Below are 27,790 nucleotides of genomic sequence, written 5' to 3'. Positions count from 1 at the left end.
ATGCAAAGCTTTAACATATCTGGTACGCACATTTCAGTATGCACTTCTTTGAAGAGTGGAATTACCATTCTCAAATGCACACCAGAGCTGTGACTAAGCTATTCCTCATCTTGTCCTTTTCCCCAATAACTTTACCCAATCTGGGTATGGTACAGCTTCTGTAGTGTTTAGAAAACTAGATTGAGTTACTGGTAGTTTGAGACTTTTAATTAGGAAATGAGGCGCAGTTCGGAACTTCAGATAGTATGCTCATAAAAGACCAAAATCTGACTGTGGCTTCTATGTAAACACCCTTTCATTTTGATACACTTTAGCACGAAGAGTGAAAATTTTATTTTATATTACAATTATAATTTTATTAAGTAATGCATGTCATTTATACATTTGGCCTATGCTGTGAATGAAGCACATAAAATTAAATATGGTTATGACTTTGCTGTATTAGTGATATTCAGTATTATTATAATCACTGAGTCACACATTATTTTCTCACTGCTAATTTTTGCTTTTCACTTACAATTCAGTGCCTATCAATGAAAAGGAAACATTACTGAAGCTACCACATTTTGCTGTCAATGGTTGGACACATGGAATACCAGAATTGCATCCAGATCAGGAATAGAATAAAACAGTTTAATAACTTTGACATAATTTTCAGATTGAGGCATAGGGTTACAGGCTTGTTAACTCTTTGCTATGAAAAATGTCTCCATATTTGTTTCAATGAAGACATGTGCTTTGAAAAGTTTCTTATAGAGATTCAAAAATTTTGGGTGATAAATCTTACGAGTATAGCATTTAAAACCATAAAATGCAACCAGTTTCGTTTAACCATGACTTTCCTACCTTTCTGTACTTTAATTTTTTCTCATAAATTGTACGAGATGTTTATGTCCTGTTCTGTTTTGTATTGAATTAATTTACTCTGTCCATCACAGATTAGAGAGAGGAGTGAATGAAGATACTGTTGAGCTACTGTTAGAATGGAAACGGAAAATGGAAGATTTATTGTATGGTTCTTCTTCCAATACACGTAAATGCTATTGCAGCCATGATGAGTCCATCTACTTAAAGCACAAAGAAGAAAGTTATCAAACAGTACTGAATGTTTTATCAGTGAGTACTTGTGTAATCTTTATGTATTCTTGAAATATTTTGAAAGTATGTACAAATGGGGTCACTGAAGTATGTGTTTAAACATGTTTACAGAAAAATTTGTTTTCAAGGAAAAGAAGTAATTCCGTTTTATTAATGTTATGCTGGTCAGATCTTGTAGCAAATGTGTTTAAGATCGTAAAGGACACCTTTCAGAATATGGGTTTAAATTTTTCATTTCTAGTGATGTCTGAGTGGATTGTGTGCCAATCTATTTTGCTCCAATATCTTTGCATGTCCCCATAGGCTAACTTCTTCTTTTGAATTGTTGTGGCTATGTTTTTAATCTTCTCATGTAGTGCTCTATAGTGCCTTAAGTTAAGTGCAAATCCTTCCTTCCTCAAAGTTCTTAAGATCTTTCAGAGGAAATATCTTTCCTTTTCCCCAATTCAGGCATCTTTTGTTTTGGCCATTGCCTCCAAGGCATATGAGCTTCTGAAAAAAAGGGGTGAAAAAACACGCTTACAGCTGTTTAGTCTTTTACTCGTTCAAAGTATTCCCTTCAGATCATTCCTCTACAAACAATTATGTCAGAAGCGTTTCCACTTAGCCTTGGTATTATCTTTTGGATTCTCTTTTAGTGCCCTTGATGAATTCTTGGTATGTCATTAATGGTACTGAAACACTGCCCTTTGCAACTAATTTTAATTTTTAAAACGAAAATGATTTGCAACATCTTTTGCAGAAAATTCTCATGTAACTATTTCAAAGTGCTTGTATCAAAGTCGTGACTGACTTTTTGTTCTTGGGGCAAGAAACCCATGGATTCTTTTCCCCCCCCCCCCCCCCCCCCCCCCTTGTTTGAGCACCACCGGTTGAACGAAAATACTGTTACACATTATAGCTTTTGGCAAAAGCCTTCTTCAGCAAAGAGTTGGAGCTGCTTGTGGTAGCACTCATGTGTATGTGAGAGCTGTGCTTACTTTTGTTTGTGTGTGTGTGTGTGTGTGTGTGTGTGTGTTTTCTTCAATGAAGAAGGCTTTGTCCAAAAGCTATGATACAAAACAGTCTTTTTGTTGTGCCTGTCTGCAACTTAATTGGTCATCTTTACAGTGAGTAGCAATGTATCCTTTCACCTAATATTGTTAAATTAATTTCGTAATTTCAAACAAAATTTCACTTTGCATTGTTCCTAGCATAAAACAGACATTACAAAACCTACATCAAACATATTTCAGTCAAATGACAATAGCTTCAGAAACTAAAGAGGATATCAATGTTGTGAAACAATGTGATATTTGGAAATATTGTGAAGGATGTGTTGCTGCAAACCAGTTTTTGCCAGTACCATTCGTTGCCCCATGAAAAAAAAGTATTATTCGTTTCCTGAATACATCTATTGTAATTTGTGCAGCAATATCTCATTATTGCTGAAATGAGATACATTATCTATGAGGGAACACCACATAAGAAGAAGAAAACATGGTTAATGTCCAGTCATATCTTGACAAAAATCTAGTTGATGTACAGATTGCATCTAATTTTAACAGAGATAAATACAAGACTGAGCAGCCCATGAAACTTAAAAGTGTGGTATCTTTGGTTAATGATTAACGTATCACAGCTGGAGTCAGTTGTGTAATGCAAATACCTAGGAGAAACACTCTCTGCAATCATTAAGTGGATCAACTATAAACTCAGCAGTAGTTGGAACAAATGAGAGGTTTCAGTGCATTTGTAGGATGATGGAAAACTGTAATTTGTTTATGGGAAGGGTTGCTCTCAGAACACTTGAATGTCATATACTGGAATACCAGTATTTAAATTTTTGGATCCATATTGAACTGGACGAACAGGAGACACTCACCAATATAAAGAAAGTCAATTACCCAGTACAGTTGGTCACTAGATTCTTTGCTTCAGCCAATGGTGGTAGCGGTTGGGGGGGGTGAGGGGGGGGGGGGGGGGGAGAAGTGACAGAAATTCTTAAAAATGACATGAGGAGTAGTCATAAAGTTTTCATTATGATGAGAAAAAGTCAAGCTATGACCTTGAAACTAGTTGATGGTGGAAGTCTTTTACAGCTGCACAAAATGACACAGTGGCCTGGTAATGTGGGAATTACTTATGATTAATTTTCTGCATTGGAGTGACCCCTGACACAGATCCAACCATATACACTACTGAAATCTGTACACAGTGAACTCTGAACACTTATTAATGCTATCTGGCCCTATTAGTGAATACGAATTAGGCAACTAATAATAAAAGAATGACTAGCATGAAATATATTTTATGTTGTTCAAACCAGTGTTGTATTTTGGTGGTTAGATTACATTTATTGTGGTTTGATTCTGGTTATTCTTGCTTTTACCAGTGTTTATATCAGGCACATTGTCAATACAATTAAGAGTAATGCCTTTTTTATATTCCTAGGACAATACTTTTAATGAGACTCAAACCTTTCTGTGGACTGGGAAGCTTCACTTGCATAACAGAGTGACGAAAATTAATTGGGAATCTCAGCTACAAGATGGAGATGGAAAAGTAGAAGTAGTGTGTGATGATGGCTCAGTGTACATTGCTGATTTACTTGTAATTACTGTTCCATTAGCCATGATGAACTCGCAAGGAGATTCCACTTTTGTTCCTGCACTGCCATGCCATACAACTGATACTATTAATGTGAGTCATAGCTGTTATAACTAGCTTACCAATTAGTTGTTTTATGGCAGTAATTATAAATAGAAATGTTTCATTTGTGGGTCAGAGTTTGTGTGTGACACACTGCTCATTTTTCTCAGTAATGCAAGGAAAAATGATGTTTTTGTTTGCTTAAATAAATTTATATGTGCTTTAATAATAAAAAAGTGATCCATGTTCATATCCAGTCAACTAAATTCAAAACATTAATTGTCTTAACGGTAAATACTTGAAAGCCTGAAATCTTCTTACTGTTTACAACCATATACCAGACTATAGCTAGAATATCGACTTCTGTCTTTCATAGACATTTTTACCAACTGGGTAACTCAGCTACCCCTTACAACCTAACTCAGAATATCAAGCTTCTACTATCACTTTTCAATTCCTTAAATTTCACAGGTTTTTCCCTGGCTTTTCTATCTGTCTTAACACTTCTGCAAAAATAGATAGGATAGAGAATAACTTTGACACAATCTATAGATTTTTTACAGCATTAGTTTTTGAGTTTGCAGTAAAGTGAATACTTTTAATGAACTTCAGTACAAAATGAAACAGCATGACAGACCAGGAATCAGACTTGGATTGTGCCCTTTAGCAGATAACATTATTATCTATTGAGCAACATAAACATGCTTCACAAACTGACGCAAAACTTAACTGCCCTCAGCCGGATGGAATGTGATTTTGATGTCAATGTAATATGAAAATAAATAATAGCCTGCAGTTTTTAATTTTACTGCTTCTTATGGTGCAATGACATGATAAACTATTGCTTGAAATTCGTCTATTGATGGTAATATCAATATCAGAAGTGTTGTCGTGGATTTTAAATAAAAGATATGCTACAGACCTGCATCAGACTTCTCCTTCACCTTTCCCTTCTGTTCCATCATCAGTTATCACAGTAAAATGTGGTGAAACCGTTATTTGTAACAAGACAAGTTTCATATCAGCACACACTCCACTGCAGAGTGAAAAATTTATTCTGGAGTTATTCGTATCTCGTAATCATATACTTTGGGAGTGATGGCACTTGTAATGAAACAGCCTATATATGCCCATAATAATTTCCTGTGGCTCAAAGGTATGGTTCAGATCTTTCAAGTGGACACCATTCTCTGAGTTGCATCTCCCTACCCTACTCCAGTAATCCTGCTGGGTAGGAGGGACCTACAGTTTGACATGGAATCCGAATCACGACTGGTTCCTGGCAGATCTTCACATCATTGAGAAGTGAAGGCCAGGTTAAAGGCAAAATTTCCTTGGTTTGGCTTGGATTTGATCCCAGAACCTCTGTTTCCAGGTAAGCACTTGACCACTAGACCACCAGGCCTTACCTATATACACTCATGACCAACTGAATTAAAGACAGCTGCTGCATTGGAAGGAGATTGCTCCTGTCATTATTGTGAATGGAATATAAAAAGATAGTGGTGCATTTAATCTTTAGTACTTTAGTCAAGTGAAATACAGTCTTAGCAATATTTTCACTTATATATCACTACCTGAAAGAGCTATTCACCCCTTTGTTGAAAAAATTAATCACTTCTGACACAGAATGAAATCACAAAATTGAAATAATATCAAATACAGTTTGGTAAGACAAGACAGAAATGAAAAGATAATTTGGAAGATATAATTTTCTGTTCATAGTTTTACTAACCAAGGTGACTATTTCTGACTTGTAGGACATAAGTAATTTTGTTTTATTATTTTATAGCTTAGAAAAAGAACCAGATTTTGGAGCAATCACAAGTACTGTTAGGAACATCAGTGCAGCTGTGCCCACACCATGGTAATTGACTACCACTGAAATATCTTTAATTGGTAACATCACTTCTTGTACAGCAGTAGTATTGATATTTGTACTTTAAATCAAATTCTTACTGCATGAACTGTGCTGCGAACAGAGGAGAAATATCATTAGAAAAATTTATCTGTAACTTAAGTACTTCATTTTTAACATCTTTGACAAAGACAGTAGATATAAATAGAAATTCTATTGCTCCATAAGTGGATGTAGCTTCTTCAATTCCTTGAAACAACATATTTAGTTGTGATGGTGGCAATCTGTTCATAAAAAGTTGCGACTGGTTCTCTCAGCCTCTCATCCTCACAAAGCTTGTCAAAGTGCTGCTTTACTTTGTTTTTGGAATTTTTGCTTGATACCCCATGTTTAACAGTTGCAGAAAGCTTCATCAAGCAGTTTGCTTGAACTATCCTATGATGCTAACTATGTCTGACAGCACTGTTCCTAAGAGGTGGCATGAAGCTGCAACATCCATATTCTGAGATTGCAAGGACTTAGGTGCTTGTTTTCTATCTAGGCCTTTATACTGAATTACTAAAAGGATAACAGATGTCTAGGATTCAATTTTCTTATTAACACCTATTGCCGGACTTCATTCTTTTATTTCTTACTCTTAATAACTGTGTTAGGCAGAGCTTGAGAATGTCAATGATTGTTTCTTTATTGCAGTGCATTGTATTCAGTGGCTTTAGCCTTACCTTGAAGGTGCTCAGTGTGCAAGTTTTTAAATCCTACCATAGTGGCCAAAAGTTTATAGAAATTTTGGAAAGAAGAGCTTTCCCTTAGTTAGTCTTTACACTAAATTGAAATTCTGACTTGGGCAAAGAACAAAGTAGGAAGGGCATGCTAATTTCTTGATTCTTTCTTGTACGTCATTATCTGGGATTTAAGTATTATTAAGTCTAGGTCTATGTTTATTGGGTAATAGTGGTGGCCACTACATGTCAGCGTATGTAGAATGTGAACTGTTGCAGTGTTAGAGAATGTAAGTAACACACATAATGTAGAAAAATTTAGTCATAATGTTTGTGAAATGGGTAAAGAAACAACACATCACACAGGAAGAACCACCAACAGGAGCAGTGCTCACAAAACAGAAAACAGGTATCCAATCCCAAATCCCCCCCGCAACAAAATGACATATTCACATTCACTTCCAACAACAAAATTCTGTACAAAGGAATCAATAAATAGAATAAAATAGGGACTTTAGATAGGATATTATGCAGACAACAAGATGACACAGAAAAAACTTAAAATGCATGCATGGCAGCCAAAGACAACTTTATTAGCTAACTAGCAATCTGCCCAGCTTTGCATAGGTCGCACTAAGTATCTACAGCAAGATGATTTGATAGTGCAGCAGTCATAAAATATATACAGAAACATAGACCATGAAATAGGTACATATTAGTGAAAACTATATCAAAATCCGTACATTAGTTCTTGGAATTAGGCTTCACATAAAGACGGAAAAATGTGATGGGAAACTTTAATTCAACATAGTTGAGCGAGTCTGCACTTAATACAATGCAATTAATATGTTTACAACTAATGTAAATATTGTGTGTGAATCAAGAGTGTATGTGTGTGTTTGTGTAATTGTATATGTCTTTTAATTTGTAGCAGATCATGTATCAGAGGCTGCATGAGTGATCATGTCTTAAGAACACAAAGAAAAAATGAAAAAGAAACAGACATGCCTGATCTAGATGTGTAGCCCATGACAGCATTCCTCTTGTAAACTTTAGTATATAGTCATTTATTGTCGAGACTCATTGCAGCAATTAGTTCTTAGTGGCAGACATTTTTGTCCTAGATGCAAAGAATTGTTTCCACATGTTGGTTTGAACAAAGGAAAGCAGCAGACTGGAAGTAGAGTTGTCTGCAGTGCTGCTGAAGAAGAAAAAAACTGTATGTAAATGAATGAAATTGCATCTCATGCTGAAGTTGGTTTTTTTAGAAAACATTTTAGTCTGTGTGTACACAATCAAAATGCACAGATTTTGACTCTGAATGTTTTTTCACAATGCAGTTGTTCTCAAAGAATTGCGTAGAATATATCAATGTTAAGTAAGTTACTGCCTAGATGTTCAAGGAATATACAGTGGATTATGAGTGCAAATTGTGATTGATAATCTGAGTGAATTTGAAATTCTGAAATTGTCATTCTTTTTTAATGCCCATATCAAGAAGCTCACAAATCCACCAACATTTATGAGCACATGAAAGTGAAGATTCTTTTACCACTCCTGTGTAAGATTTCAAAATGTCCAAATAATTAATATGTGAATATGTTAAGTTGTTTCCACACTGACCATGCCAATCTGAACAAGTGCTGCATGTTGTCAGTGTATCTACACCTACAACTATATCTATACTCTGCAAACCAACGTGAGGTGCATGACAGAGGGTACACCCCATAATACCAGTTATTAGGGATTCATCTTGTTCCATTCACATATAGAGCCTGAGAAGAATGATTGTTTGAATGCCTCTGTGTGTGGACTAATTACTCTAATGTTATTCTCATGATCCCTATGTGAGTGACATGTAGGGGATAGTAGTAGATTCCTAGAGTCACCATTTAAAGCAGGTTCTTGGAACTTTGTTAATAGACTTTCTCAGTATAGTTTACACCTATCTTCAAGAGTCCAGTTCAGTTTCTTCTGTATCTCTGTGACACTCCCCTATGGATTAAACAAACCTTGACCATTTGTGCTGCCCTTCTCTGTATACATTCAATATCCACTATTAGCCCTAATATCCTCTGTTAGTCCTAATATCCCCTGTTAGTCTTATTTGGTAAGGGTTCCACACACTTGAACAATATTCTATGATGCACCACACGAGTGATTTGTAAGCAATCTCCTTTATAGACTGATTGTACTTTCCCAGTATTTTATCAATTAACCAAATCTACTATCTACTTTACCAATGACTGAGCCTATGTAATCATTCCATTTCATAACCTTACAGAGTGCTACACCCTGATATTTGTATGAGTTGGCCAGTTCTGACAGTGACTCTTTGGACACCTTGTAATCATACATAAGACTGGTAAAAGAATCTTCACTTCCTTGTGCTCATAAATGTCGTAGGATACTATGGTTTTTCATTTTGTGAAGTGCACAATTTTACATTTCTGAACGTTTAAAGCGAGATTCCTATCTTTGCAGCACTTTGAAATCTTATCAAGAACTGACTAAATATTTATGCAGGTTCTTTCAGACAGTACTTCATTATAGATAACTGCATCATCTTCAAAAAGTCTGGTGGTACTATTAATATTGTCTCCAAGGCATTAATGTACAACATCAATAGCAAGGGTCCCAACACACTTCCCTGGGCCACATCAAAAGTTACTTCTACATCTGATGATGATTCTCCATCCAAGACAGCATGCTTTATCCCCCCTACCAAAAAAGTCCTCAATCCAGTCACAATCAACTTGATCAAACTTCCGACAATAAGCGTAGATGTGGTACCAAGCGAAATGCTTTTTGGAAGCCAAGCAATACTGCATCCTGATTGCCTTGATCCAAAGTTTTCAGTATGTCGTGTGAGAAAAGTGAAAGTTGGGTTTCACATGATCAATGTTTTCGGCACCCGTGCTGGTTGGCATTCAGAAGGTCATTCTGATCAAGATACCTCATTATGTTTGAGGTTCAGAGCAATTTCTAAGATTTTACAACAAATTAATGACAAGGGTATGGGATGGTAGTTTGGTGGATCACTTCCACTACCCTTCTTGTAGAGGGGTGTGACCTGTGCTTCATTCCAAGAACTGGGCATGGTGCTTTGTTCAAAGGAGCTATGATAGATTATAGTTAGAAGAGGGGTTAACTTAGCCACAAATTTACTATATAATCTGACAGGTATTCCATCAGGCCCTGGAGCTTTGTTCAGTTTTAACGATTTCAACTCTTTCTTAAGACCACTGACACTAATACTTATTTCATTCATCTTTACAGTGGTATGAGGATTAAATTGGGCAAATCTTCCTTGGTTTTCCTTTGTAAAGGAACATTTGAAAATGGAAGTGTTTCAGGTTTTGCTTTGCTACCCTCAGCTGGCATTCATGTCTCATTCACTAGGGTCTGGACATTAATTTTGGCACCAATAACAAATGGTTCAAATGGCTCTGAGCATGATGGAACTTAACATCTGAGGTCATCAGTTCCCTAGAACCTAGAACTATTTAAACCTAACTAACCTAAGGACATCACACACATCCATGCCCGAAGTAGGATTCGAATCTGCGATCGTAGTGGTCGCGTGGTTCCAGACTGAAGCGCCTAGAACTGCTCGGCCACACCAGCCGGTGTACCAATAACAGTCTTTACATATGATCAGAATTTCTTATGGTTCTGTGAAAGATCATTTGACAATATTCTGCTATGCTAGTCACTGGAAGCATTACACATTGCTCTCTTGACAGCCAAACACATTTCATTCAGCATCTCTCTATCTACAGCCCTGCGTTTTTTTTTTTTTTTTTTTTTTTTTTTTTTTTAACGCCTATTTTGCAGTAATCTCTGCTTTTCTAGAGATTTCTTTACAGTGATTGTAAACCATGGACTTTTCTACTGGGTTGTCAACTAGTCTTTTAAACTTCAGCCATAGTTCCTCTGCGTGCTTCTGTGCTGAAAGTTTCAAGTTCCTTGTTGAGATATGACACTATTGAATTTACTATAATCAGTGTGGTTCCCAACTATTTGTTCTAAGTAGTTTTCAGAGAAGACATTTAGTACTGTTTCACACGATGTCATATCACATCCCCCACTAACAAAACTGTGATCTTCCCAATTAATTGTTGGATGATTAAAGTCTTCACCAGTGATTACAGTATGATTGGGGAATTTATGTACAAGTGAACTGAGGTTTTCTTTAAAGCTTTTGGTTACATCAGGAGACTATTTTGGTGGCCGATAGAAGGATCCAACTATCATTTTATGCCTACCCCAGATACTGAGTCTTGCCCGAAGAAATCTCACATGCAACTTCAATTTCTGTCTCAGTGGATCTGAGTTTCTTGTCTGCTGTGACAAATACACCACCTCCATTTCCCATTTGCCTATCCTCTCAATATACACTTAAATTTTCCCACAATATCTCACTGCTATCAATTTCAGGTTCAACCAGCTTTCTGTACTTAACATTATGTGAGTTTACTCTTTTCATGAATGCTTCAAACTCTGGCACTTTGTTGTGAATGCTTCAGCAGTTTACCACTAGAATTTTAATACCCTTACAGATTTTTATCTCAGATTAGTGTAACCTATTAAAATAAAAACATTGGTAAATAAGGTAGGCCATTGTCATTTTCTTCTCTGTTTGATATTACCAGCATCCATAGTTTGTAGTTGCATAATGTTAAAAATAATCCGTACTTGTGGATGTAATAATGTCCATCTTTGAGTCCTCCAGTTTGTTGACTGGGCCATGTTTTATAATGAGTAATAACTTTTCTTTTTATTTCTTTGCATTTTTGCACCATTCCAGTATGCTCTTTTCATATTTTAAAATTTTATGCAGTTAAAATGATGAGCTGCAATACAAGTCAGTAATTTATCTTGCATTCAAAGTACTATGTGTGGAAAACAGTTGTTGACCACCAACACACTATGGACTTTTACGAGCATATATTAATGCTTAATGCATGTTATATTTTCTATTTTTCCATATTTTATTTCCATTTTATTTATTTTTTCTTATTTTTCCTCCTTTCTTTCATTTGGTTGCCAGGGGTTCCTTGGCCTCAAGGACCCCAGACCATTGGCTGGTTATTTCAGCCTACAGCTTAGTTGCATTCGTAGTGTACTGGTATTAAGAGAAAGTTGGAGTAATATGAACAGAAAATGCTGAAATTATTGCTATTATATTGTAGCAGAACTTCCAAGTAGCATCTTCATGATAACAAAGTGCAATATTTTTTAATATGTCGTCTCTATGGGAATATCTGTTCTCAACACTAAGATATCAGTTTTATTGCACTTTAAGTTTCTTTTTAATAAGAAAGCCATCAATGAACGTCAACTGATTTCATTACAAAGTTGGTGTTACTGAGGATAAGTTCTGACAGTTTAGCTTTGATGTCTGTTTAAGGTTTCATGGGAAGCCCAAGAAGAGTAATTGAAAAGAATGAATGACTGCCATCTATTTTAGCGCTTTAGAATACTGTGTGTGCGGGGGAGGGGGGGGGGGGGGGGGGGGGCATGCATACATCAAATATTAGAAACATTAAATATTATATGACTGTTTGAAGTTGGTGTCTACTGATACTACTGTTGTGTGATTCTATTTAGTATTTCAATTGACTCAGGATCATCTTAACCCATTTTTTTAAATAATTATTATTATTATGTTGTTTATTTCACCATATGTAATGCAAGGTATTACACAGATTTTAATCTGCTAATATTGTTACAGGTAATATCAAATCATCATTATCTCCTGATGTTAGCAGGTACATTGAATTAGTCTGTGTTTTTTATGTTAACTGTAACGTATAGTTGGTGTCACTGTTTGTTATGCATACAGTGCAATGTGAAATCATTTGCTTCAAATGTGATATGTGTGTTTTAAATTGCCCTACCATATGTAAGGAAAGATTCATCATAATTGAAGGAATACACAAGTAAATGCTTAATTTCAAGCTTCTGGAACAAAAAAAGTCTTTTTCTTTTTTTAAAAAATGAAGAATTACTACTGGAGTAGATATAATTCATTCAGTTCCAAACAGATGCAAATACATAACTGATAACCTATAAACAAATGATTATGATGCCCAATGGTTAAAATAAATGGCAGTGTTTTTTTCAGAGAGCAGTCATTGTTAACTGAGAAATGTTGGGGCTTGTAAGTGAATACTGATTTACATGGGAGTTTCTTAAAAAATAATAACAGAAAACATGACAAATTTCAGTTGAGAACAACACAACGAAAATCATTGGAAAAGATCATCAGACTGTCATGAAGATCACACTGATTTATGAGTGATATAGATAGATCCAAATGAAAGACCCATGTCCCAAAAATAGCAGATAATAGAGAGAGAATGAGAGTAAAGTATGAGAAAGAGCAATCCTGTTAGTAGTATAATGATGAGTGCAAAAGAGGGGAAGACTGAGAAGGAGAAATATGGAATAAAGTGTGGCTGGCTGGCAGGAATCATGGTGCTTTTGAACAGCAGTTTATTTGCTGCAGAATTCTGCATTTGTGACATCTAAGATAAGATATGGATGACCGGAAAGTGAAAGAAGCACATAATGTCCTGTGATTTTGTTATAGAATATCCTTGTAGTAGAATATAGTCTGCTATTACACAAGGTACCTATGTGTAAATCACTCAGTGCTACTAGAGAATTTTGTGTCAAACTTCCAAGTTCACCCTGCACTTATCACTGCACGATACAGAATAGAACTAAGCATATTTGTATGCATAATACCTGTATGTATATATATTCAAAATAGTCACTTTATTATTTATATAGAACTTGCTGTGTTATTATTTATACTGCACAAAATAAAACTCCATTCAAATAAAAATAAAAAAAGTCCACTTACCAACAGGCTGCTGATTAACATACAGAATTAAAAACTAAAGCTCCACTAACTTCCAGACCTGGGCACTGTGTTTCCATCAGCCAGATCTGTTTTTGAAATCCACTCCAAGTGCATAAGTTTAACTAGGAGGTCTTCTGTTTGAGGTATAGGATGTGAATATATGAGGATTTGACCATCAATTGTATCTTGAAATTACCAAAAATTCAGATCATTCCAATAGATTTCCTTACATTAACTCTTGACGTACTGAAAGTGATAAGAAGACAGTTTTATGGTGTCTTGCAAGTCCTGGTAATTCAGTGTGGACATTATCTATTAGTTATGTTTCTTTCTGCGAGTACACATTTTGATAAATGTGTGTGCTTATCTTGTGTCACGGCTTGTAATATGTGCAACAGTTCTGCTTGCACTTTTATGGCAACAGAAGGCCTAACATAAATGGGTCAGCATGTAGCACTCTCATTTGAAAGCAGATGTATGCACATCTTTAGCAATGAAAATTGTACAGTGAAGAAAATATTGTGACTGATCATAATTGCATGGCACCTAGTTATTAAATGGTATAAAATGTGAGACAGGAAATGTTTTTTTTTGTGAATTTTGTTCATTTAAGCTTTGTATATGGGGACTTGTTTTATGTCAGCTTGTGAATACCTGAAGAATTAATTTCACTTGTTATTTACATTTTCTGTTGATGTTACAGGGAATGATATACAGTCCTTTAGATATAATTTCTCTGAAGTTTGATCAGCGATGGTGGCCAGAAAAATGTCACGGTATTGGTCTCTTATGGAAAAGGCTTCCTAATTGTGAAAGTAAAGTCAATGAAAATAAGGTAAGCGATGGTTTCTCTCTGCTAATAATAATTCTATATTTGGAAAAAAATAATCACATGCATCTGTGATTTGGATGAGATAAGATTATGCACAGATGGGTATATACCTTGGAATCCCAGACCCAAAGAAAAACATCAGTTAAAACTTCGGAGAAAATGAAACTGTAGAATGTAATAGATGAGTGCTGAATAGCTAAGAATCTAATACGGGGTGTTCAAAAAGTCTCTCCGCAGTGCCGTATGCCACTGTGAATATACCGAAATGAAACTCAGTGAAATATAAGTTATTAATTTATTGAATATTAGTTTTACTTACAAATTTTGACATTCAGTGTTGAAAGTGTTCCCCCTGTTGTTGAATACACAATTCGATTCGTCTAATCATTTTTTCAAACACAAGCTGTAACATTTCTTCTATAACAGAAGCAGTGAAAGTGGATATTGCAATTTTCAGTTCATCAATGGACTGTTTTTATAGACAGTTGCTTTTGCTGCATCCCAAAAGAAAAGAAAAAGTCAGTTGGTGTTAGGTGAGGCGATCATGGAGGCCAAAGTCTCTGTGAAACTAAGCGATCACCAAAAACATCAGCAAGCAGTGACATTGAAACAAGCGACATTGAAACATGAGCTGTATGTGCGGTTGCACTATCTTGTTCAAAATAACCATTCAGTGTTTCACTTAACATAAGCTGAGATAAACGAAACAGTGGAATGTTGGGAGAGTCCACTTGCAGGGAAGTAATCCAGGCAGGCGAACAATCATATGGCACGCGCGGCTAACAATCATATGGCACTGCGGTGAGACTTTTTGAACACCCCGAATAACGCTGATGCAGAGAGAGCTGTTGACAATTCAGAAACAAGGAAAACAGTAGAAGGTAGGAGGGTACCATGTTGGATGTGAGCACACCAAATAATAGGAGAAAATTAGGGAACACCAGAGGAGAAAAGAAAGCGCAATGAAAAGAAATTCAATAATGAAGGTGAAAGGGTAGGGAGAGGATGGTAAGTCTCCACTGGTGGACACTATATACATATATTGTAAAAACCAACTTCAGCAGTACCACGAACTGATTCTCAGGAAAAAACTCTATTGCTATTCTCCAACTCTCCATGTATTGGTTCATGAATAGATTGTGAACATAAAATTTGAGTAAATGTGCACAAAAAAAGCATATACGCCTGTGCTCCATCTGTGAATTAAATTGGAGGACACTAGTAACGGATGGTATCAGAACAATTACCATCTCCCATGAACATTTTTATGAATTCACAAAGTTTGAATGTAACTATAGGTGTACTCAATACTTCCTCACTTATTTATAAGGTTATAGCACAACAGGTGAAAAAAAGATCCTTGACAGTTGCAGTGGACTTGGCATTGCTTCTGTGCATGTGTCTCCACCAATCAGTCACATAACACAATTTTGTGTGTGTCTCTATGACAACAAGTCAGTGTTATTGTTGTTTTCGCTACAGCAATTTGCACTTCACAGAGGAAGGCTGGCAACAATGCCGCAACAATGCCGCCAGCTTTCATGGATTCTCTTTAACTCATGCCCCTATAGATTTTCCATTTTTGTCCAACGCCCAACAAAATTGTAAGTAGATTACATTGTTATTTGACACTGTCAAATCAGGAGACAGGTGATGTGTTATATTAAAATGTGTGGATAAAAATCCTATGTCAAGATCGCAATAATTACTTTACTGATTACTTGTTCCAGCTCATTGAGAGCCAACTTCAGATCTAAAATACAGGAAATTGCATGAAAGAGGTGAACAATAGCAAAATATGTTTTATATTTAACTGTCTTCTGTGATACACACCAATAAAAATTACTTAATTCAGTATGTATCAGCCACAATGTATTACACATGATCATAATCTGTTGAGCTAAATTGCTCTAGTTGTCACATACACATTCAAAAAGTTTATAGATTGTGACAAAAGTAGAGAGAGATGAAAGTGCATTTGGTGAGTGGTTTAAAGTTATAATCTTACCTAAAGTGGTTTGTCATGGTTACATAATTTACAATCTTAGCCATATATAATTTGCCACTCTAGCGATTAAAAGCAAGGTGACTAACAGAAGTAACTAACTTATAGTCCATGTGTGGGTGTAAATATGACATATCACTTGCAACACTAACTACAGGAACAAAGAAGTAGTTCTCTGACAGTTCTAATGCAGATACTTATTGTTCCTGTAGTTAGTGTGCCATATTTACATTCACAGATGGACTATATGATAGTTGCCTCTGTTAGATACCTTGCATTTAAACACAAGTGTGACAGTATGAGCACTGGAGATATATATGGCTTATGCTGTAAATTTTGTAACCATGGTGACCTATTTTAGGTAAGATTATAGCTTTACATCACTATCCAAATGTATTTTTGTATGTCTTTGCTTTCAAAATACTCAAGAAAATTTTTAAGCGTGTACATAACGAGCAATTCAGCTCAACAGATTATTATAATGTGTAATGTCTGGTGGCTGACACACACTGAATTAAGTGATATTTTTTATTGGTGTGTATGATAGAATGGAAGTTTAAATATCAAATGTATTTTGCTATTCTTCATCTCCTTTATGCAATTATCTGTATTTTAGATGAGAAGATGGCTTGTCAGTGAGCTGAAACTAGTAATCAAAAAGGAATTTTAGCAGCCTCAACCTAGGATTTTTATCCACACATTATAAGTAGACTAATTTTTTGAGTCAACAGGTTGTGTTATTTATGTGTCAACAAATGACTTCCTATCTCAGTCAGAGATTTTCTCCACTCAGGGACTGGGAGTTGTGTTGTCCTAATCATCATCATTTCATCCCCATTGACGCAGAAGTTGTTGAAGTGGTGTCAAATCAAAAGACTTGCACCAGGCGAACGGTCTACCCAACAGGAGGCCCTAGTCACATTACCTTTTCTTTTTATAACAATATGACATGTAGAACCCAATACATTGCTGGGTGCGTATGAGAAAGCAGAATTTTATTATATTATTGCTGTGATTAGATTAGATGTACTTTTCATTCCAATAGATCCGTAGTGAGGAGATCCTCCAGGGTGTAGAACATGTCTGAAAACGAGAATAAACAATAAATATCTACAAAGGGAAACAGATGTGCTATTGTATCTTCCACAAAGATCAAGTAAAGTGGTTCTCATGGTTGTAGAATAACTAAAAAAATGAGGTAAATATGATGAGCACCAATAAATCATTGAAATTTAGTAGTAGTTAAACTTTTTGTGACTACTGGCAAGTTATTGAAAATGTGTGTTCTTGGATAGTGGACAATTTTTCTGGACCAAATTAAGTGACTTTAAATCATTGTGAATCTTATTCTTGTTTCAGGTATTGATTTCATGAATTGCGTGCCTCATTTGAAAAAGAGATTTATTTTTAATGATGAAAATTCATTCAGGAATAAATACATTGGGAAGCAGCAGTTAGTATCCTTAGTTCCCACTAAGCAAACCTCTGCAGGATGTTCTTGACTCCATATCACAAATAATCCTCATTACATATTTTTGGACTTAGAGAAACTTTATCTGGGCTTGATAAATTACCCTAAAAAGTAATCCCATATGGCATTATGGAATGGAAGAAAGCAAAGTATGCTAACTTTTATCTTTGTACATCATCTACACCTGACAACATTCACATTACAAATAGAGATTTGTTTAGGTGCTTCACTAGTTCTGTGGTATGCATCTCTCAGCTGGATTTATTGTCAAGCTTTCGGAAAGGCAAGGTGTCGGCCATCTAGCTAAGTTAATTTTGCGTATTGTAACGTTCAGCCAGGCTGGTACACGAAATATAATTTTATGTAACACAACACAGAAGAAAAATATCTTGTTAGGAAAAGGAGCTTAAGAGAAGGTGTACATGTAGTTAGATCCATCCCTTTAGGAGAATAATCTGTAACTGTGTACTCCCTTGACATCGAGGAAGGTTACACTCTAAAGTCAAAAATAAACTGAAATTGCCGGTGCTGAAACACGATGCCTCTGGTGGCTGGTGTGAAACTACTTTGACAGCCATGATAAAGATAAACACACAACACAAATGTAGCAGACTGCAATCTTGATTGCTACATCAGGTCCCTTGGGGGAAGCAGAGCATTGTCTAAAAAACATTCAGGGAAGTGTTCAAATCATCCTGGTCTTGTTGTGCGTTCTGGAATTGGATATGTGTGGGTGGTGGTGTTGCTTGCAGATGAGGCTGGTTCCATGGTGGATCAGTTGGTAGTACATCTTGGAACATGTATGCTGGTTTGATGTGGTTGATGAAAAAATATAGTGAGTTTGCTATTTAGTGTTATGTTCAGTGTTTGTGCTTGTCTTCATAAGACATGGAGCAGTCCTGTATAAGAAGGCTGCAGGTAGGTAACACCATCAACACAAAGCATTATATACATGCATGTTTCAAAGTTGTAATGCATGTAGCTGGGCATTGTACCATGCCTTGAAGCTTTGTGAGAGTGAATGCTTGTTGTGAGGTCCCTCAACGAATGAATGAAGTCCGGCTGATCTTGGTCAGAAGGCTGCAGGGGATTCACACCATTAAATTTCAATAAATTGTCCAGGAAGCCATAGTGCTTCACTGTAGACTAGTTCTGCTGATGATCCTAAGTCCAACTCGTACGTATTACAGAGGCCAAGTAGGACCATCGGTAGTTTCAAGACATGCTTAGTAAGGAGTGATGCCAGTGTTCAGTCATGCCATTGCTGACTGGGTGTTACTTGCAGTTTTGTAGTGAACAGTACCTCAGAATTTCGTTAAGCTGGGCGAAAAGATCAAATGCAAATTTGCACCTGCAATCCACTATGATGTGTAGTGGGCAACTGAAACAAGACATCCTCCTTGATACAGAGGTGGAGACTAGAGTTGCTGAAATTTGTCAGGTGGTGCTGCTTGTGAGCAGTGAGTGAAGCGATCAGTCATTGATAAAAGATAGCATTGACCATTCAACAGAGTTATTGGGCCTACAATTTCAATATGTACATGCACAAATAATGGAGTTGTGTCAAGGAAGTCTCCCACTGGTGCATGAATGCCCTGGGATACCTTGCTGTGTTGGCACTGATACATGCACAAGTCTATTCGTGACAGTCTTTTTGCATTCCAGGTAGAACAAATTGTTTCAAGATCATGCTGGATGATGGACTGACACCAGGGTGGAACAAGTTATCCAAGCTGTCAAAGGGAAATCTGTGGAATATAGTTGGTAAAAAGGGATGAGGGCTTCAATTTGAGATATCACAATATAACTTCATATCTGTACCAGGAATGTTGACTAGTTGCACCTCAAAGGCTGATGATGCACTACTGAGGATATTTTGGAGCTCTTGATCTGTATGTTGTGCCTTGACTAGTTGTGTGAAATCAATGGTGCTTGACACACTGCTGATGCAAGAAAGACTCTCAGCTGCCATATTGTTAATGCCCAAAATATGCTTGATATCAATACTGAACTGGGCAATAAATTCCAGAGGGCAGTATTAATGTGGTGAGCAATTGTTGTTGTTTTGTCAAATGGCATGGGTGAGGGGCATATGATCTGTGTAGATGGTGCACTCTTTGACTTAAAAATTGTGGATAAAAGTACTTGATTGCTTTATAGACTGCCAGAAGTTCTTGATCAAACACACACCTCATTTATTGTGATAGTGGCAGCTTATACAAATACAAAGCGAGTGGCTGCCATGCACCATTATTTAATTGTTGCAACACTGACCAACAGCAGTCTGGCTCATGTCTGCCATCAACGCAAGCAGTGCATCCAGCTTGGGGTGTGCCAGTAGCATGACATTCATTATATTGTATTTTTCCAGTTCAAAGGCAGAGCTCATCACCTCTGTCCAGTGAGACTTTCCTTAGATTTTTGTACCAGCAAGTGATGCAGTCAGTGGTTCCTGTAATTCAGCCAGTTGTTGCAGGTGGCAACAGTAAAAATTTAACACACCCAAAAAGTAGTGTAATTCTGTAACAATGTTTGGTCTCTGCAATCTTCAGAATGGCGTCTACTTTTTCTGGCAATGTTAGTGAGCCTGAAGAGGAAATGTGGTGGCCTGTAAAGTTAATTTGTAATTGGCCAAATGCTCACTTAACAGTATTCAAAACCATTCCATGCTGTTCTGAGCATTTGAAGGCTTTGATTAGGTGTCATTGCTTCTGTTGTGCAGTGACCAAAAAGACAAGGATGTCATCCAGTTAGGCAAAAGAGAGTGTTGACTCTGCAGTACAGAGTCAATAAACATTTGCCATGACTGTGTCACATTACATTGGTCAGCTGTCATAAATAAATCAAATGCAATGATGATGGCTGTTTAGGGATGCTCTGTTCTACCACCAGAATTTGAGTGAAGGCTGTAGCACAGACGAGCACTCTGAACACAGTTGCACCCTGTAAAGCATAAGTGTAATCCCACAGTGGGGATACTGGTCTGGCATGTCCAAGCATTATGTGTGTGATAGTTGCTGCAAGGGTGCCACACACCACACCTGTTAGGCACAAGATGGAGAGGAGATCACTGTAAATTACTTGATGAATGAATAATGCTTTCCTTAAGCAGGGACTCAAATTCTGCCTGCCTATCAGAAGCAAACATCTAGGTCTACACGAGACAGGTGGGCCATTGGTAGTCTTAATATGGTGAACAATGCAATGACATCCCATTTTAAGAGCTTCAGGAGGTCACATCAAGGTTGGAAACTGTCACAGTAGATCTGCATACTCACTACTTGGAAAAGCTTGGTGCTCTGCGCTGTTGCACTGCACCAGCCATTCAGACCATACTGTGTGAAAGAGCTGAGGAGATATCCACCGAAACTACCAGGATACTTCAGAGAGCAAAACCATCATCTTGCAACCTGAAGAAAGAAGAGTTACAAACTATCGAGGGTCTTAATGCTGAGAAGTCTGTGTTGGGACTGCCTGCCAATAGGGGAACTGCAGCCATTGTAAGGAAGACCAGTGATTATGAGCAGGAGATCCAGGATCTATTAGATCCATTGCCATACCAAAAACAAAGTGCAGATCTGGTGCAGCAGATCACATGGATTACGAATTGGTTAATTAAGTTATCTTCTCTCATGGTGGACATAGAGACCTGTGCAACATGGAATCCCTACCTCCTAGACTATATGGATTACCAGATATTCACAAGAATTATGTTCCATTAAGACCAATTGTTAGCCCTTCTGGCTCACAAATGTATAAACTGGCGAAACACTTGGCATCTCTGCTCCAGCCGTGTGTGAGAAAGACTTACACATACATAAAGAACACAGACTGTTTCACTGAGAAGCTGAAGAAAGTAAAACTTGGACTAAATGGCATCCTTGTCAGCTTTGATGTTGTTTCCGTGTTTTCCACTGTGTCATACAGTGATTCTCTTCAGTGTATTGGTTCCATTTTCCTGCAAGACATCAGCAAGCTCTGTTATACATGTCTCTCCATGAGGTATTTCATGTGGGATGGCAAATTCTACCACCACCTAGAAGGCATAACCACGGGTAGTCCACTTAGTCCAGTGGTGGCCAACTTCTTCATGGAACATTTCAAAGGACTGACACTTTGTAAACATAAGGTGTGGTACAGATACATCAAAAGTATCTTGGTTTTGTGGAACCATGTGAGGAACAGCTTGGTGACTTTCTAAGACCCCTGAACAGCCTCCATGCAAACATAACATTTGCCATGAAGGTAGAAAAGGACCATCATCTACCCTTTCTAAGTGTGTTGATATTGAGGGACAATGAAAATGTGAGACACAACGTGTATTGAAAACTGACACACATTGACCAATTCCTGTACAAACTGTCAAATCACTGTCCAAACCAGAAAAAGAGGCATGATTAATACTCCTGTAACACAAACAAAATGAGTGTGTGAGCCACAGCACCTCAGATGTGAAATGAAACACCTATAAAAGGTTTCTGAGGAGCAATGGGCACTTTGCCAGTTACATAAGAAGTGTCACAGAATCAAACATTTGGTGAAGTGACACATCGGAAAAAGAAATGTTGGATATGGCCTTTCCACCATCTGTTCCCAGAGTGATGGACAATATTGGCTATATATTGTGCAAACAGAAAGTAAAGACTATTTATAAACTGACACAGAAGATCAAAGAGTGCCTCAGATCATCAAGAAGAAAATGTATCCACTTGTAATGCTGAGAATATACCACATACCATACACATGTGGAAAGATTGGATGATCAATCAACACCAGGATCATTGAACATAAGCAACATTGAAGGTTGGAGCAGGTGGAGAAGCTGACCACGGTGGAGCATGCACTGCGTGAGACTGACCATATAGTAAAATTTGCTGACATAGAAGTTCTTACTGTAGAGAAGAACTATCACACCCACTTATTCAGGGAAGCATTAGAAAAATGCAAGGATGATAATAGTTTCAGCAAGAAAGAAGAAAGCCTCAAGGTGAATAGATCCTGGATTCCCGTGCTAGAGTGAAAGACTGTTGCAGGTATCAAGGGGAGAATCAAAGTGGTAATGACCATGGAAAAGATCTTGGATGTAGGCATGCCAATTACATATAATCTGTAGCTGTGAGTTTGACTCCAGTCCACTACCAGCAGTAGAGAGTGAAGCTTTGACAATGTCAGCAAGTGAAATGACAAAAAGTGATCAAACATATGTCAGCCGAAGAATCCAAGACAGAAGCCAAAAGGCCATTTGTTAGAGAGTTTACAGTAGGGACCCATGTCTTTGCTAGAGCCACTAAAAGACAACAGTTTGATGATATGTTTTGTTTACACCTCGACCTTGCCTGGAAGAGAATCACATGTGTAACCACTGATGCTGATATGCAGTTGCATGGCACTGTCAGTGTTTTTATATGAGTGATCGTCATGGCATCTTATATTTTCTCTGCCACGTCTGTGACTGTATCTAAGTGCATCTCAGTTTGTGATGCTACAATAGCTTCGATTTTCAGTGGGAGGTGGCTGTTCCACAAGGTACGTGGCAGGCTTTTGATCCTGTGCTGGTACTGACTTTGTGACTCAGCTGGCTCATGGACTGCAGTGCACTGTGAGCAGATCATTTTAGCTAGGCTGTGTATTGGTCTTTTTAGCCATCACCATTTGTTAAGTGGTGCTCCTCCACCACTTTGTGCTCATTGACCTCAACCTTTGACTCTTCGCCATTTCTGGACGGAATGCCCTTTTTTTTAACCATTTATGTTCCAATTTATGCTTACCGTCTGAGTTATAGCCATTTAAGTGAATGGTGCACTGGCTGTCAACTGCGTTTTACTTTTTATACATCATAGAAATATGGCAACATTTAATCTTTTATTTTATGGACCTTTCTCTAAGTACTTGTTTTTATCTGTCTTTCATTCTGTTGATTGTGCCAAAGGTGTAGTAGCTTTTAACTCCCTTTTAATTAGCTGCAGATAGTACCCTTATCATGTCCTCAGTGTCTGCAGCAAAATGGTGGTCCAGTTGGCTGACCATTAAGGTGAACTTCAGCGTATCTGTAGATATTCCAGGGTAATGAAAGCTTGCCTCAACTTGTGCAAACCATAGTATAGGTTAGTGCTATCAGAAAGGTGGCAATCATGTGGCAAGCCTGGGCACTGAAAGTATTGTGCAGCTTGTGCATATGCCATTTCGAGAAATTGGTCCTATGGAAGTTATTGCATTTTCCGTCCTCTTTACACTTGCTGATTAGATTAGATTAGATTAGATTAGATTAGATTAATACTTGTTCCATAGATCATGAATACGACACTTCGTAATGATGTGGAACGTGTCAGGTTAATAAAATATGTCTGTACAAGAAATTACATTACACAAAATATTGCATGACACTAATGATTAAGTTTTTATTTTATTTTATATATATATATATATATATATATATATATATATATATATATATATATATATATATATATATATATATATATATATATATACTTACTTTATATCTAAAAATTCAGCCAATGAGTAGAAGGAGTTGTCATCTAGAAATTCTTTTAATTTATTTTTAAATGTTAGTTGGCTATCTGTCAGGCTTTTGATGCTGTTTGGTAGGTGCCCAAAGACTTTTGTGGCAGCATAATTTACCCCTTTCTGTGCCAAAGTCAGATTTAACCCTGCATAGTGAAGATCATCCTTTCTCCTGGTGTTATAGGTATGCACACTGCTATTACTTTTGAATTGGGTTGGATTATTATCAACAAATTTCATAAGGGAATATATATACTGTGAGGTTACTGTGAGGATCCCTAGATCCTTAAATAGATGTCTGCAGGATGATTATATCAGAGTCACCAATTTTTGGAAGGCTGGGTATGGGCTATCCAAACAACTTGATTTGCATGTTGTAGTATTCAGCCAGGCTGGTACCCAAAATACAAATAACGTATGCTATGGTAAAGTATCCTTATTTAACACAACACACAAGGAAAATATCTTGTTAGGAAAAGCACCTTAAGTGAAGTTTTACATGTGAGTAGAACCATCTTTAAGAAAGAATGATATGTACCTATGTATTCTATTGACATCTAAGAAAAACAAACAGATAACGCAAATGCAGTGGATGGCAAACTTGATCTGTACAAAGCTATAATCCCAAGAAGGGGTAATGCTGGCAACTTCTTCTATCTGCTTGTCATCGTATTTTGGGCATATACTGACGGGAAACCTGTTACAAGTTCTGAACTGCATATACTTTGTTTTTTAATGGCTGGGTACTATTTATTAGTGACCATAAAAATTTCATTAACTGATCTTTCCAAGACTATACTTGTTTTGCTATTTATTGCAATGTTTATATCATTGCAAAAAACAAACTTGGCATCAGGCAGTATTACTGATGAAAGGTTATTGACATACACAGGAAAAAGCAGAGCCCTAATATTGAACCTTGATGGAAACCATCTGTAGTTAGTTCCCAGTTGGATGATGCACAATAGCTTAATACACATCTCTTTCCTACTGATGTTCTTTATTTCCTGTCAGAGGTAGGATTTGAACTGTTATGCAGTACTCATTGTTAAATCATAATATTCTGTTTGACTTGTAAAGATATTGTGATTTACACACTTAAATGCCTTTGACAGATCACAAAATATGCCAGTAGCCTGAAACTTATTCTCTCTTAAATTAACTACATTTTAGCTGCATGTGTAGACAGCCTTTTCAATATCGGCACCTTTTAAAAATACAAACTGGGACTTTGACAGTATATTATTTGTTGTTAGATGGTTAATAAGCCAGTTGTGTATTTCCTGATCTAGAATTTTTGAGAATGCTGGCAAAGGTGAAATTGGATGGAATTTCTTTATCCCCTTTCTTAAACAGATGCTTAACTTCGGCAAATTTCAGCCATTGGGTAAATGTTCTGCTGATAAATGACTGGTTACACAAATAGCTTAATAGGGTGTTAAACTCAGAAGCAACTCTTTAATAAACTTTATTGATATTTTATTGTAACCATTAGATTTTGTGATTTTAGTGATCTTATGGTGGACATAACTTTTACTGGTCAAGCGAGGCTCGTATACATATTACTGAAATTATCTGTAATGATGAGCCTGAGATATTTCATGGCAGCATATACTCAATTTGACAACCTTATTCTTCCAGCAACAGTTATGAATTGCTTGTTCAAAAAGTTTTGCAACACTCCACTCATCTATTACAATGTATCATTTACTTTCCATGTTACCTGCTCCTTATCACCTATGGTTCTACCAAGTTTCTGCTTTTCTATATCGTATATTGGCTTTTTTTGTTGTCTTTTGTGATGTGATGTGATGTTTTTCTCATAATGTATTTGCTTTGATGTCATATTACTATCTCTCATATTTTGCATTATGTCTTCTAATGAACTGTAGCGTCAAGATCAGTACTGTTTCTGAATGACAGATATAGTTTCTTTTTGTCTTACAAGATACCTTTATTGCTAGAGTAAGCCATAGCTTCTTTGTGGATTTCATCTAATGAGATAAGGACATTATTAGTAGAAGTGCTGTATTTTTCATTCCTGCCTTTACCACTGTCTTACATCACTCCATTTCACTTCTCTGAGGGAGTTTCTTAAAGTAATCAATTTTTAGCTTGCTGACTACTCTCTTGAATGCAGATTTAGTAGATTTTATATCCTGTCTGATATTACAATTTAACAAAAGGAACTGTATGTCATATTCTGAGAGGCTGTTGAATATCGATTTTGTAATATCATTTCTTTCATTCGACCTTTCTATAAAAATATTATCTATGGCTGTGTGTGAGCAATTAGGTGACCTAGTTGGGAAGTTTTCAGTAGGAACTATGTTGAATGGTAGAATTACTGACTGTAATAAATTCTTATTGGAAGAGTTTTCAAAAAAATCTATGTTAAAATCACCTATAACTGATGTTTACAGCAAAATCCTGCTAATCCGGACCCCAGTAATCCGGTTAATCTGAACATGAAAAATGTTGGTCTAAGAATGGAAAACTGTGTAGTAAACTGCTGTACATACACACTATTTTAATTTACACAATACAGTAAACATGTATTAGAAAAATTGTCAAGAAAACATTCTACATCTACATCTACATGACTACTCTGCAATTCACATTTAAGTGCTTGGCAGAGAGTTCATCGAACCACAATCATACTATCTCTCTACTATTCCACTCCCGAACAGCGAGCGGGAAAAACGAACACCTAAACCTTTCTGTTCGAGCTCTGATTTCTCTTATTTTATTTTGATGATCATTCCTACCTATGTAGGTTGGGCAAAACAAAATATTTTCGCATTCGGAAGAGAAAGTTGGTGACTGAAATTTTGTAAAAAGGTCTCGCCGCGACGAAAAACGTCTATGCTGTAATGACTTCCATCCCAACTCGTGTATCATATCTGCCACACTCTCTCCCCTATAACGTGATAATACAAAACGAGCTGCCCTTTTTTGCACCCTTTCGATGTCCTCCGTCAATCCCACCTGTTAAGGATCCCACACCGCGCAGCAATATTCTAACAGAGGACGAACGAGTGTAGTGTAAGCTGTCTCTTTAGTGGACTTGTTGCATCTTCTAAGTGTCCTGCCAATGAAACGCAACCTTTGGCTCGCCTTCCCGACAATATTATCTATGTGGTCCTTCCAACTGAAGTTGTTCGTAATTTTAACACCCAGGTACTTAGTTGAATTGACAGCCTTGAGAATTGTACTATTTATCGAATAATCAAATTCCAATGGATTTCTTTTGGAACTCATGTGGATCATCTCACACTTTTCGTTATTTAGTGTCAACTGCCACCTGACACACCATACAGCAATCTTTTCTAAATCGCTTTGCAACTGATACTGGTCTTCGGATGACCTTACTAGACGGTAAATTACAGCATCATCTGCGAACAATCTAAGAGAACTGCTCAGATTGTCACCCATGTCATTTATATAGATCAGGAACAGCAGAGGTCCCAGGACGCTTCCCTGGGGAACACCTGATATCACTTCAGTTTTACTCGATGATTTGCCGTCTATTACTACGAACTGCGACCTTCCTGACAGGAAATCACAAATCCAGTCGCACAACTGAGACGATACCCCATAGCTCTGCAGCTTGACTAGAAGTCGCTTATGAGGAACGGTGTCAAAAGCTTTCCGGAAATCTAGAAATACGGAATCAACTTGAGATCCCCTGTCGATAGCGGCCATTACTTCGTGCGAATAAAGAGCTTGCTGCGTTGCACAAGAGCAATGTTTTCTGAAGCCATGCTGATTACGTGT

The 27,790-nt window shown here is 36.9% G+C and overlaps 1 protein-coding gene across 4 annotated transcripts in view; it reads left to right on the top strand.

Moving 5' to 3' along the window:
• The window catches only part of LOC126337850 (uncharacterized), a 152,543-nt gene that overhangs the window by 28,578 nt on the left and 96,175 nt on the right, over positions 1–27,790 (top strand). For all 4 annotated transcript variants that reach the window (XM_050001503.1, XM_050001505.1, XM_050001506.1 and 1 more), the window contains exons 4-6: positions 939–1,116; positions 3,532–3,780; positions 13,884–14,015. In XM_050001503.1, the coding sequence (XP_049857460.1) occupies positions 939–1,116; positions 3,532–3,780; positions 13,884–14,015 (559 nt within the window). The remainder of the gene's footprint in view (positions 1–938; positions 1,117–3,531; positions 3,781–13,883; positions 14,016–27,790) is intronic.

The sequence above is a fragment of the Schistocerca gregaria genome, chromosome 1 (genome assembly GCF_023897955.1).
Source record: "Schistocerca gregaria isolate iqSchGreg1 chromosome 1, iqSchGreg1.2, whole genome shotgun sequence".
Lineage (NCBI taxonomy): Eukaryota > Metazoa > Arthropoda > Insecta > Orthoptera > Acrididae > Schistocerca > Schistocerca gregaria.
Note: the sequence above shows the minus strand (reverse complement) of the source record. Positions and strands in the feature narration are given on the sequence as shown.